Source organism: Salvia splendens, chromosome 17, assembly GCF_004379255.2.
Source record: "Salvia splendens isolate huo1 chromosome 17, SspV2, whole genome shotgun sequence".
Lineage (NCBI taxonomy): Eukaryota > Viridiplantae > Streptophyta > Magnoliopsida > Lamiales > Lamiaceae > Salvia > Salvia splendens.
In genome coordinates this window covers 585198-598111 of record NC_056048.1, presented here as the reverse complement: position 1 = coordinate 598111, position 12914 = coordinate 585198, and the positions used below count along the sequence as shown (strand labels likewise).

The 12914-nt window shown below is 36.0% G+C and overlaps 1 protein-coding gene and 1 long non-coding RNA gene across 8 annotated transcripts; both read left to right on the top strand.

Annotated features, from left to right (window-relative positions):
• The first annotated feature begins 1203 nt into the window (after window positions 1-1203).
• On the top strand, window positions 1204-10325 carry LOC121773293 (DNA mismatch repair protein MSH5-like). Of its 7 annotated transcripts, none has more exons than XM_042170118.1 (34): window positions 1204-1307; window positions 1758-1789; window positions 1867-1961; window positions 2047-2127; window positions 2214-2286; window positions 2947-3010; window positions 3612-3766; window positions 3902-4003; window positions 4137-4164; window positions 4256-4287; window positions 4362-4419; window positions 4801-4887; window positions 5444-5500; window positions 5596-5697; window positions 5782-5826; window positions 6100-6177; window positions 6302-6352; window positions 6431-6512; window positions 6819-6892; window positions 6983-7082; window positions 7296-7392; window positions 7511-7600; window positions 7681-7745; window positions 7835-7893; window positions 8384-8460; window positions 8568-8654; window positions 8811-8872; window positions 8956-9017; window positions 9279-9332; window positions 9428-9513; window positions 9702-9733; window positions 9810-9833; window positions 9949-10064; window positions 10141-10325. In XM_042170118.1, the coding sequence occupies exons 1-34, from the start codon at window positions 1272-1274 to the stop codon at window positions 10216-10218; spliced, it is 2421 nt and encodes an 806-aa protein (XP_042026052.1). In that variant the 5' UTR covers window positions 1204-1271; the 3' UTR covers window positions 10219-10325. The 7 variants fall into 7 exon arrangements, with proteins under 7 accessions (XP_042026052.1, XP_042026055.1, XP_042026053.1 ...); XM_042170119.1 differs by having other exon boundaries at window positions 1228-1307; window positions 4362-4404; XM_042170121.1 differs by lacking the exons at window positions 1867-1961; window positions 2047-2127 and having other exon boundaries at window positions 1226-1307; window positions 2164-2286.
• Window positions 10326-10648: 323 nt separating this feature from the next.
• LOC121773874 lies at window positions 10649-11912 on the top strand. Its single transcript, XR_006044871.1, has 2 exons — window positions 10649-10895; window positions 10964-11912. It is a non-coding gene; the product is annotated as an uncharacterized LOC121773874 (long non-coding RNA).
• Window positions 11913-12914: the final 1002 nt, after the last annotated feature.

Sequence of the window (12914 nt, the reverse complement as noted above, 5' to 3'; positions counted from 1 at the left end):
ATATTATTCATCTATTTTTTGAATACTACTCCCTCCGTCCCGCAATAGGAGTCTTATTTGGTCATGGCACGAGTTTTAAGAAATGTAAAGAAAAGTGGGTTGAATAAGTTAGTGGAATATGAGTCCCACCTACATGTATAGTTTTATAATAAAATGTGAGTGAAATAAGTTGGTGGATTGTGGGGCCTACTTACCATTTATGGTAAAAGTGAAACATGACTCTTATTGTGGGACGAACTGGAATGACAAAGTAGGACTTTTATTGTGGGACGGAGGGAGTAGTATAAACCACTTCACTTACATTGGCCAATGTTTTTATTTAAATCTTAATTATTGGAATGTATAATTTCATTTTTAAAAAATAATAATAGTAGTAGTAATAATTAAATCGATTTATTTATCCAAGCCCCCTAGCTCAAGTGGTTGAGGAGGGAGGCAAGGATACCGCGCCATCCTACAGGTCACGAGTTCGACCCCTGGGAGCAGGTCACAAGTTCGACCCTTGGGAGGCGCAACTTGGGGATTAATTTCCCCTGGGGAGTTCTTGAGTCCTGGCCTATATCTGGGGGAGATAGGCTAATTTGGTACCCTTGATTGGGTTGATACAGTTAACTGGTCTGGACCCGTGCTTGGGGAAAGGTTGGCTGACTCGTTCCTTCCCATCCCGACAACGAAGCGCAGCTCGGTGGTAAGACGCTTCACCTCCGACCGTTAGGGCAGGGTCCGAGTCACTTCTGGGGTAGATGAGGAACTCGTTCCTTCCCATCCCGACAACGAGATAGGCTAACTTGGTACCCTTGATTGGGTTGATACAGTTAACTGGTCTGGACCCGTGCTTGGGGAAAGGTTGGCTGACTCGTTCCTTCCCATCCCGACAACGAAGCGTAGCTCGGTGGTAAGACGCTTCTCCTCCGACCGTTAGGCCGGGGGTCCGAGTCACTTCGGGGGTAGATGAGGAACTCGTTCCTTCCCATCCCGACAACGAAGCACAGCTCGGTGGTAAGACGCTTCACCTCCGACCGTTAGGCCGGGGGTCCGAGTCACTTCGAGGGTAGATGAGGAACCATCGTCGATCCTCCTTTAAAAAAAAGAAAAAATTAAATTGATTTATTTGGGGAATATAGATGGAATCGAGGCGTGCTATTATACGCCGTGCTATCACACGTGCCAACTCGCTACAAAATTTAAAGCGCGAATTTTTTATCTTCAACAGATTTGAAAGTCTCTCTCTGTCTCTCTGCGCTTCAGTGTACGGATTCAAGGTCGAAATCATGGAAGAGGTTGACGAAACAGATGCCCTACCTCAGGTTTTCTTCCATTCTCTCTTCTCCGATGTCTTTATCTTCGCAGCGATTTGGAATTTGTTTTCAGTAAAGTAGCTGAAACTTCAAAATATGAACTGTTACATCGCCGTCGCTCGATACAAATCCCGTTATACCTCGTTCAGCTGATTTTAGGTAATTTTATCTCTGGTTAGTCCAGGAGTGTTGGCTCTGGCTGTTTGGAAGAGCAAATTGAAGATCAATTCCTTATACCTATATTTGCAGAAATATTTGTGTTGTACCGTTCGGCGGCTAATCCGCCTTCATTTTCCAATTTGCTGGATCTAGACAGCATAATAAATGTCAATTGCACTCGGAAATAGTTATTCTCCGTTAATCCTAGCTTAATTAGCTTTTTCGGTGCACATTTTGATGTGGATCATGGAGATTTCTCCGATCTCATGAATCTTCCTGTTTCATTGCTTCATTTTTCAGGTGTATATGGCATGCATCATGCACGGTCGAAGGTAACCCTCTGTAGTTTATGAATCATATTTATAGTTTACAAATCATTGATGTGATTGTGATTGTGGCCTTGCTACAGAGTTGGAATCTCTTATTATGATTCCAGTATATGCCATCTCCATGTTATGGAATTTTGGGAAGATGAGGATGAAGATTTTCCTATGGTTGAGATGGGTACTTGAAAATAAAATGTTCAAGTAGCTTTCACTCTGGTTTTGTGCCTTACATATAATAATCTTTTTAATCTCTTTCAATGTAGTAAAATATCAAGCTCAGCCTTGTGTTATCTATACCAGCACTAAGAGTGAAGAGTCCTTTTTGAATGCTTTACAAAGCAATGGTACACTACTTAATAACTGATATCTCATTTGGGCAGCTAGTTCCATTGTTTTATCTATGGAGTATATAATTTCATGAGTTAAGCAGACGGAGAAACCGAAGCTCCAACAGTGAAGCTTGTGAAAAGTTCATTATTCACCTATGAGCAAGCATGGCACAGGTAAAACCATAATAGCAGAACTTTGTAACTGCATTTTTGCCCAAACTTTAAATTTTACCATTAGGTGTTTCGCAGTACGCTCTTAATGATAGTTTTAGCTATTCTGGTCAACTTCAGTAATCTTAATCTTCTCATCTCGATTTCTCAAAAAATATTTTAATATGTTGTCTGTGATGCATTTCTAGAAAGATGTATTGACAAATGAATAGAGTAATTCATGAATCCTAGAAGATTAGAACAATTAATACAAACTGATCAGGTGTTCCTGATGGTGGAGCTTTGTATCATTCTTTATTTCAATTGATTACTTTCATTTATAGTTGATCAAGCAAGTTGTCCTCCAAAGTAAGAGTGATTTTGCAATCTGATTAGTTTGGTTATGTGGGAGAATGGGGTTTCTGGATAGAAGTTTTATAAGGTGCATACTGATGCCATCATATCCAAAATGTATTTTCCTGAAAGTCATGAGATGACATCTTCTTTTGTTCTATGGTATGGATAAGAGCAGGGATTGAAGGATCACATAAGTTGTTTTAGTATAAATGCTGAAGTTTTATTGTTTTACCCTGTGTTTATATCTTTGGATTACTTTTTCTGGCAACATCCTTTTTGTAATAGATTTTTTAAACTCTCTGTTTTGGCCTATATTGCCTAAACCAGGCTAATGTACCTGCGTGTTGCCGGAATGGATGAAGGATTCAATATTAAGGAAAGGGTCTCTTTTGTAAGTTGAAATTTTTTCTTGATTTAGTGCTGTGTTTTATTTGCACCCTTAATTGTTTCATCATTTCTTGCTGTTACACTAGATCCACTTTCCAGTTCTTACCTGTCAGCATTCATGATTATCTGTGAACTAAATTATACTATTGCACTCTTAGGAGTATGTCATGACTTGAATTGTGTCCACCTCTAACATTAAGCTATTTGGTATGGCATTGTCAACTGAATTGAATAACTCAACTATCTCTCTTTTAGTTTGTTTTTGTTATTTCTCGTGAAGTCGAACCATATATGCATTGTGTGTGTTATTATTCACCTGACATACCAATGTCTTGTTTGATTCATTTGTCACATTTGTTAATAAACAAATCTGTGTCAGAGGCCGTGATAATCGGAGATAGCCCTTGTTACCAAATGCCAAATCAGATCTATAGATATCTGAATTCTCCAATAGATACCGAAAATATTGCGACGGAGTTTATAACAATAATAACTGACAACGTCGCATGTACACGTCTGATCACAGGCTTATGTTGTCAGAATATCAACTCCATTCTCATTTAATCTTCTATTGCAAGTTGATTTATTCTTTTGTTGAAATGTAGCTCAGTTCAATGATGGACATCCGAAGTGATGTTCAAGTTCGTGTCAGTGGGGGACTTCTTGCCATATTAGAGAGTGAAAGGTTAATAGACACCCTTGAGCAGAAAGAGTCTCTGAACCCATCAATTGCAATAAATTCCATATCTCAAATTTCACTGTATCCTTTGCAGTCTTTAAGACTCCAGTTCAACTTAATTCCTTAGGTTAAGTTCTTTCATTGTATGTCTATGCATTTTTGTTGAGAAAAGCTAGTCTCAATAAGTTGACTCCACACCTTAACAAACAAGATCAGGCAAAATTTCCTTAAAGTTGACTCCACTGCTCATGAGGCACTACAAATATTTCAAACTGACAAGCATCCCAGCCATATGGGCATTGGTAGATCTAAGGAAGGGTAAAATCTGAAATATGCTTTAACTCTTCTGTTAAAAAAATTGTCCAAGCTGTACAAGCATAGGTAGAGCGAAAGAATTTTAAGAGAAAATAAGACATGTTCACAAAGTGTTTACTGATGTTACTGATTGCAGGTTCTCTGTATACGGAATGATGAATAAGGTGTTATTAGACTTCTGTATTTATGTTTGCTGAATGATAACATATCATATGATTTCAAGACAATTAAAAATGATTATTTTGCATATTTCAGTGTGTAACACCCATGGGCAGACGTCTATTAAGGTAAGAAAACTCCCAGCCGATGTAAAAACTGCCTTATCTAGCTGAGTTTTCATCTAATGTTCCCATTTGATTAGGAACTGGTTCCTGAGGCCAATAGTGGACCTTGAAAAGCTTAATGTTCGTCTTGATACTGTATCCTTCTCTAGGCACGTCTGTATGATGCTTTGATTTTTTGCTTGGTTTTGTCCATATGACTTGTGAAGTGCCCGCATGAAAAAACACTACAGACTCCATAAGACGGACAGCTTTGAATGAGCAAACTGCAGTGTATCTTTCACAGTGATATCCGTCCAATGCTGATCAACATATGAGTTTTCTTCATATGAATCTTCTTCATTTGGATATTTCAAGCATGAATAGTGTTTCTTATTAGCAATGGTAGTTTGCATTCACCTTTTATTAAAATTGAGGTTTTACTCGTGTGAAGTCTGCATGCTTATCTCTGATCGTGTTTTGAGTACGAACGTTATATGCTTATGGGCTTCGTGCACCTTCTCCTCTCAATAAATCTAGATATCTTTCTTTGTTGGTGCTGAAGAATTTATGGTTTCCATACGTCAGACCCTGAAGTCTGTGAAAGATATTCCTCACTTACTCAAGGTGCAACAGTCTTCTCTTAGCTGTTCTAGTGAATGTATTTTAACACTTTTATGCCCATGTTATCTTTATTATATGTAAAATCAACAATATGTTTCTCATTATGACAATCCCTTTATACCTTACTAACCATGCACTCTTTGTATTTTTTATTATTTTTTATTATCATCTTATGTTCGCTCTTTGTACTCCCTCCGTTCCCTCATAGTTGAGGCGAAACATTTTGGCATGGCGTTTAAGAAAGGAATGTTGAGTGTGTTAAATAAATAGATAAAAAGTAAGAAAGAGAAAGAGGTAGAGAGAATAAAGTAAAAAGTGAATAAAGTAGAGTGAATAAAGTAAGAAAGAGAAAAAAGTTACTCCACTATATATGGAAATGACTCAACTATGAGGGAACTTTCCGAAATGGAAAAATGACTCAACTATAAGGGAATGGGGGGAGTATTTTTTTTTTTTTTTGGGGTAGGGGGGTTATAAGGGACATTGTTTTCTCTTTGTTGTGTGCTATCTAATCTCCATTTTTGTGGTTCTGATTCAGATATATTTGTATTTGTTACAGAAAATCAACTCTCCGAGTTCTGTATGTACAAATAGTGATTGGGCTACCTTTCTGAGGGTAGGAGAGATGCATACCTCAACTCACCAAGTTATACTTGTACTCTTGGATGAACTTTGTGGTGAAATAACTGTGGACGATATTTTGTTTTCTAGAGCATATGCTCTCTGCTGCACATCAACAAGATATTTGAAGTAGGTATCTCTGAAACACTCCAAGAGCAATTGAAGTATTTGAACTTGGACATAATTGAGAAGGTGTAACGGCTACTACTGATCATTATTTTAATTGCATACCATAATCTTGAAAATATCCTTCTTCATATTGTTTTGACACTGCAGGCTGGTCTTCACATCACTGCAGATCTGGCCTACGTATATGAACTGGTATGGGTTGTTTTCTTTCCCATATGTTTTTCTTCTATTGATCTGGTAGGTTACACATTTAATTTTTAAGCAGACTAATCACTCAATTATTAGTTGGCTTCATTTTTTCCCAGTTGTAATTTAAGAATCTAGCTATGTGAATTTTTTTAACCTTGAAGGATGAAGAAGTGCAGTTTTATACGTCATACTTAAATTGCTGATCAACATCATCTTTGTTGTTGCTATACTGCACTGTATTTATTAGCTTTATATGTTTACTCGAACCTTTTGTAGGTTATTGGAGTTATAGATCTAAATCGAGGTAAAGAAAAGGGTTATGAGACAATAGTGAAAGACAACTTTTGTGGGGAGGTGAGAAAGCTTTATTGTGAGGAAGCAGATCTAGAGATTTTAATCTGAATCTTCAGATCATTACAGTTTATTATTTTCCTCTTAGTTTGTTAGGAGTATAATTTAGTTACTCCATTCCATGCAGTTGGACGAGCTGAGGCAAATTTATGAGGAATTGCCTGAATTTCTTGAAGAGGTGCTACATTTTCTGTTTATCATGTTAATGAGAATCTAAACCATGAAGTTGACATGAAGATATTACCTGCACTTACAGGTGTCATCATTGGAACTTGCACGTTTGCCTTATATGTCGGGGGAAAAATTTATTCCCTGTATTGTTTATATACACCAAATAGGTTGGTCTGAGAGGATGCGTTCATTTGTTTTGTTGAAACACTTCCTGCAATTAATAAAATTTCAGTAGGATCAGTTCCAGTGTTTTCCAGTTCTTTTTGTTGTAGACAAATACTAACTTAATTGGTTTGATTTTGTCATTTATTGTTTCTCAAAGTCAATCAAACTTCAATAACTCTCCCCTTCACCTGAAGAATGGTTCTCGTCTGGAATACATAAATTCCTTTTTATTTTAGAAAGACTGGTTTTGCTATATTTTGTTACAATTACTTTATCTACACAATAAGTTAGTTTTACACATGATGTAGGCTACTTAATGTGCCTTTTTGAAGAAAAACTTGATGATGATGTTCTGGAGAAACTTCAGGATTTTGAATTTGCTGTAAGTGATAGCATATAAGTTTATCACTTTGACTCAATACATTATATTCTTGCTTCACCTGAATATGCATATTTTCTGGTTGATTCATAGTTCTCCGATGAAGATAAAGACTGCAAGAAATTTTTTTATCGCACTGCAAAGACAAGGGAATTGGATAACCTTCTTGGAGATGTATATCACAAGATTCTTGGTAAGTAAACCATCTATATCATCGACCTTAATGTTTCTTTTAGCTATTGCCTATCCCTAGCAAGAAAAATAGATATTTTGGTACTTTGAGAATGAGCTGTAAGACAAATGGTCAAAGCAGCTTAGTTTTTCAAGGCTGCTCAGCTTTTTAAGGCAATTAGCATTCCCATCTCTGATGCTTTATCTATCTCTATTATTTTTGTTTTTTCCCAAGACATGGAGAGAGCAATTACCAGAGACCTCATCACGCATATTCTTGAATTCTATGTTCCACTACTGAAAGCTGTTAATTTTGCAGCTGAGCTTGATTGGTTAGTTTACTTAAGTTCAATGGCACATTCAATTCGTGGATTTTCTTCATGCGCTTCGGCGCTTCCCTTGTTTCTTCTCTATTTTCCCTTTATTCTGACCTCTATGTGATTGTTCTAGCACTTTGTCATTAGCATTAGTTGCTCGTCAGAACAACTATGCGAGGCCCATTTTAACTTCTGAAAGCATGATTGACATAAGAAATGGAAGGTTTGAGCAGTTATGCCCTATGAGTTGCACTTTGTTTACACTGAGAATATTTTATAAATCTATCTTCTTCTGGCTATCAGGCATGTTTTGCAGGAAATGACTGTCGATACATTTATTCCCAATGATACAATAATTATGGATGAAGGTGCTTTCGAGAAACTTGTCCTGCTTAATTGATCAGCTTTTGGTTTCATCACTAATATTGGCTATTAAAGAGATATCATGGATATTCAGGAAGAATCAGTATCATTACTGGGCCAAATTATTCTGGAAAAAGTGTCTACATAAAACAGGTTAACAAAAACTTCTTAACTTTTCCCTCTAGATTTTTTTACCAAGAAATATAGTCCAGTCTGTTTTGGCGCTTAATAAAGTCACCATCAAGGCTGCAAATAATCACCAACATATTACAACACCTACGGACGTAATTGGTGATCACATCTTTTAAGATCCTCAGTATGCGAGATGTTCTCTATGTAGATGCTGTGTTTTTCTGTGAGGGGAGTGACATGAATCCACATTCAACTATAACCTGTGACAGACATCAGGAGAGTGACTAGTCCGGTCATGCAATAGATTCAATAAAGTCTTGAGTCATAAACAAACCGATCTCATGTCATGATTATGAAATGTGTATATACAAGTGTAGTGTTGCATAGTATGACCATTACAACAGATCAAGATTGCTGTAGTTTTTTTTTTGTAGAAGTTTATATTTTTTCATACATTGTCAAAAGAGTGGATGGGTAATTTTGTATTTTAAAGCCCACTTCTCCATCTCAGGTTGCCTTGATTGTTTTCCTTTCCCATATTGGGAGTTTTGTACCAGCAGATGCAGCAACAGTGGGTGTGACTGATAGGTTGCGTCCGTTGTTTTCCAATCTTCTTAATTAATCATCCTTCTCTGGTGACACTTGTTTATTTTATTTTGTTGGAGAAGATTTAATGCCATCATCCTTTAAAATAGGATATTCTGTGCAATGGGAAGCAAGTATATGACTGCTGAGCAATCTACATTTATGATTGATCTCCAACAAATAGGCATGATGTTGAGGTATGTTAAGTTTAAATTGATAAGAATTATATTCATTGAGATCTTAAACATCACTTCTTTTTCCTTGTTTTTTAAGGAATATTCCATTAACGATGTAGTTTTGAACTATGAAGTACTTCATGAATATAAAATTCCTAAAATGACTGTATCCTTCAGGCATGCCAGTTCTCGATCTTTGTGCCTGGTTGATGAATTCGGGAAAGGAACTCTTTCTGCAGGTTAGCTACTGCAATAATGCAGGACTCTGTAATTTTTTAAGGTTGCTGCTGACATTATCTAACATCCTTTATGTCAATTCCAGATGGCATCGGTCTCCTCGGTGGAACCATAAATTATTTTGCCTCATATGATAACCCCCCAAAGGTTTGGTATCGACTCCCTTTCTTCATCTCAGATTACAGGAAACTGCTTATAACTTCCTTCATCAGAAATTTTTACTGCTTCCATTCTGTTGTTAACGCCTCATGTATGCCTTTTCTCTTCAAAACGGATAAGCCTCGCCCTTCATATTCAAATTGATGAAGTCCTATCCCGTTAAACTCACCTACTACTTTCGGACATCCACATGAGGAGTATTCAAACAACTTCTTATCTGACATATCAAGATTCTCCATGTTTTTGCAGGTTTTGCTCTCCACTCACTTAAGTGAGATATTTGAAGATGGTTATTTAGTGGAGGTAACATCATTTGTATTCATGTTTCGCATTTTCAAATTTGAGCTTCTGCAACTTTCTAGATGTGGTATGACACAAACATTATGCAATTTCTTCAGTCAAGCAAGATCAAGCATTTCACTATGAGTGTGCTGAGCCTAGCTGAAAAATGCACAGACACCGACGACATTGTGTTTCTATACAGGTACTCACGCTGTTTCTGATCAGGTTTGGAAATAAAGCTCATTCTTAGAAACGCAAAACTAGGTCACAGTTGTTGAGCCAATAATCTATGTTATGCTTAATTTTCCTTACAACTTTTTGGTGTTTATATTTGCTTGAATGGTTATGGAGAGACTGTCTTCGTTGACAGTCTTGTTCTTTGCCTGTCAGGTTGGTTCCCGGACGTGCACTTCTTAGCTATGGTGAGTGACCTACCATCACAAAAATAAGAGATTCACATTTCCTTTCTAATAAGAATTGCTATAATTTGTTTTGCAGGGCTGCACTGCGCATTACTTGCTGGTACATCTCAATTCGTATCAAAATCTCAAGATTTCGTATAATTCAGGATCGTTGTTCAGCAGTTGAGCGAGCCTATTTTCGTCTGATTTATGTTTTTTAATCTAAACCACTTTAGGTGTTTCTGAGAAAGTTGTAGAGAGAGCAGCACACCTACTTGTTTCAATAGAGAATAACAAGAATGCTGAGAGACTTGTCAACGAGAGCATATCCGCGCAGGATCAGCAGTATCAGGTGTAGTTTACGCGCATTTTTCATTGTGATCCGCCTTAGTTTGTCAAGCCATATTGAAGGTGTTGAAATTGTGCAGGAGGCTGTTAAGAAGTTGTTGGCATTTGATACTTCTAATGGAGATTTTAAGCTTTTCTTTGAAGATATATTGCCTTAGAAACATTACAATCTTGGATTGTCAGTTTCCATGTGGCTTCATTTTGGCATATTGTGTGGTGCTCGGTAATTATCAGTCTTTTGAGCAAAGAAAAGTTTTGGGAATCACAAAATTCTTCTATAATTCTAATTGTCATCGTCAGTTTTTATATTGTTAAAACTTAAAATCAGGATGTTGAAGTAGAACAAAAAATACCAACTCAATGATGTTTGGTCATAACATTAATCCAAAATAAGTCGTAGCATTTTAATTGTACTAGGTTAGTCCATGTTGGTCATTTGTTTTGTTTTATTTCATACTCCTACATTTATTTTGATTTTAATATTTTTTGTTATTAATTTGCAAATTAATTAAAATCAAAATTTGATGGATTTAAAAAACTTGTCATCCGCCAATGAGACTATTTTTTGGTGGACAGATGAAGTAGTTTTTAAAAGAGTATTATTATTATTATTATTATTTAAAAGGCACATTTGGTATAGTATACATTATTTGATGACATTATCCACACAATCATTAAAATTTGAGTATTGAGAGATGATGTCCATCAACCATCCATCTCCACCATTACCACTCCGTCTCCGTCTGCACCTCACCACCACGGCGGCGCTGCCTTGTATTATCCTCGCAGCCACCGCTCCACCGGCTGGGAAGCTCTCGGTTCTTCTTCAGACAGGGTTCGTCTTCTCCAACCTCTTTTTCTTACTAATTAAATTTTCACTAATGAATAGTAAATGATGGGCAGTGGTGTATGCCTTGTTGCGTATTGGGTTGCAAATTTTGTGGTGCCGGGAATCGTTCTCAAGGATTTTCAATCCAAAGAGAAAGAGGAGAATTCAAGTGAAGACGAAAGTTGAATCAAACTTACTCTAATTAAATCCCAAAAAAATAGAAAGAAACATAAACATATCAAGAAACCAAGGTCTAAAAGAGAATTTTCAATCTTGATCACATGAATAATCAAGAAACAGCACCACATTCTTTCAAAATCAATTCATATACACTAGAAATCTAGATCAAAGGGCATTTCATTCATCAATAATTGTATGTATATATAAACATGGATGATAGTTTTATAACAAATCAAAGCATATCAAACCCTCATATATCATCTCAATCCTTTCTTGTCGAAACCCTATAAAACGGAATCCGAACACTTAGCTTTTGATCATGCTTCTTCGAAGCCGAAGCCTGTTGTTGTGATGCCCTTGTTTTTAGATAACACACATCTCCTTCACACACATAACCACTCCTCTCCGGTTTCTCGGAAAAGCACCTCTTCAAGATGTCGAACGAAGGCATCGCCATGTTCTTGAATCCTGATCTCTCAAATATTTCCAACTACAACTCTTTCTTTGTGTTGGAAACTCCTCTTTCTTTATATCGATGCCTTCAAAGCTTTCTCTACTTATGTTTGGTGGGAAAGGCTATATATTTTGTGGTGCAACAACCAACTACCTATCTCTACATCATTGAATTATTCCAACGTTATGGTCAAGATATGACTGCAGCGTGCATGTAATTAGCCACATTTTTTATTTGTATTTTTAGGAATTTAATATTGTCAAAGAGGGAACACAATTACACAATATTGATTTGTGAGTTAGATTTGTACACGTTTCCCAATGGAGAATCAATGGATGTGTTGCAACACGGCTTTCTTCTTTTCTTTAATGAGAAGTCAAATTACAAAATGTGCTGGCTTTCCATTAAAATTTAAAGCAGTACATACCCTATTTTCTACGATTTAATGGTGTGCACACATCATGTATTATTTGATACTACTATTTTAGTTTCAAATAAGAAGAAAAAGATTAATGCTATCTGCCTATCTCTAAAGAAAGTACATGATTAATGTTATGGTTCTTTGGCAACAAATTAATGGGTTGGTTCATTGACCATATATTCAAAATAAGACTAATAATGTAAAATGATGGGGAGTGATCAATTGCTAACTCATCATTTAATTGCTAATTACAATTAATTTAAGACTATAGGATTTTAGAAATCTTAAGGTCTAAAATTTGGCACATGTAATTTTTATTTTTATTAATTAAATCAAAAAATATAAAAAAACTATCAAATTAGGGTTTTGGATTAAAATGTTAATATGGTGTTTCGAAAATGTCAACACAATGCTTTGAGAATGTTAACACATTGATTATATTGATATTCTACATGTATTATATTGACATATTTTATATATTATGTTGACATTTGTTGCTGTATGAAAAAATTGAAATTTTTTTAAAAAAAATTTAATTTTGACATCGGAACATATGCAAGTGAGATCTCGTTAGAATCTTTAGGAAATTATCTTTAATTTGATATATGTTGTGCGAAAGCATAATTTAAATCGAGAAAGTTACATGCGTTTTAAATTTATGAAATATTTTTCAAAAGCTAGTTATAACTAATTTGGTGTAAATTGACTTTAATACTCTTATTGACTTTTTTGTTAATCGTATTGATATTTCGGGGCTGATGATCTAGGCCCTTTATTTGAATATCTAATGCTATTATTTTATTGTAGTTAGCAATTAAGTATTGGGTTAACAATATAACACACCGCGTATATGATTATCGAATAAAAAACATACAAAGTTAAATGGGATGTCCCAAATATGAATATTAGTCTAAGAGCATCCGCAATGGCGGACTTCGACGTGGAATTCCCACGGACGTGGCAGACGTCC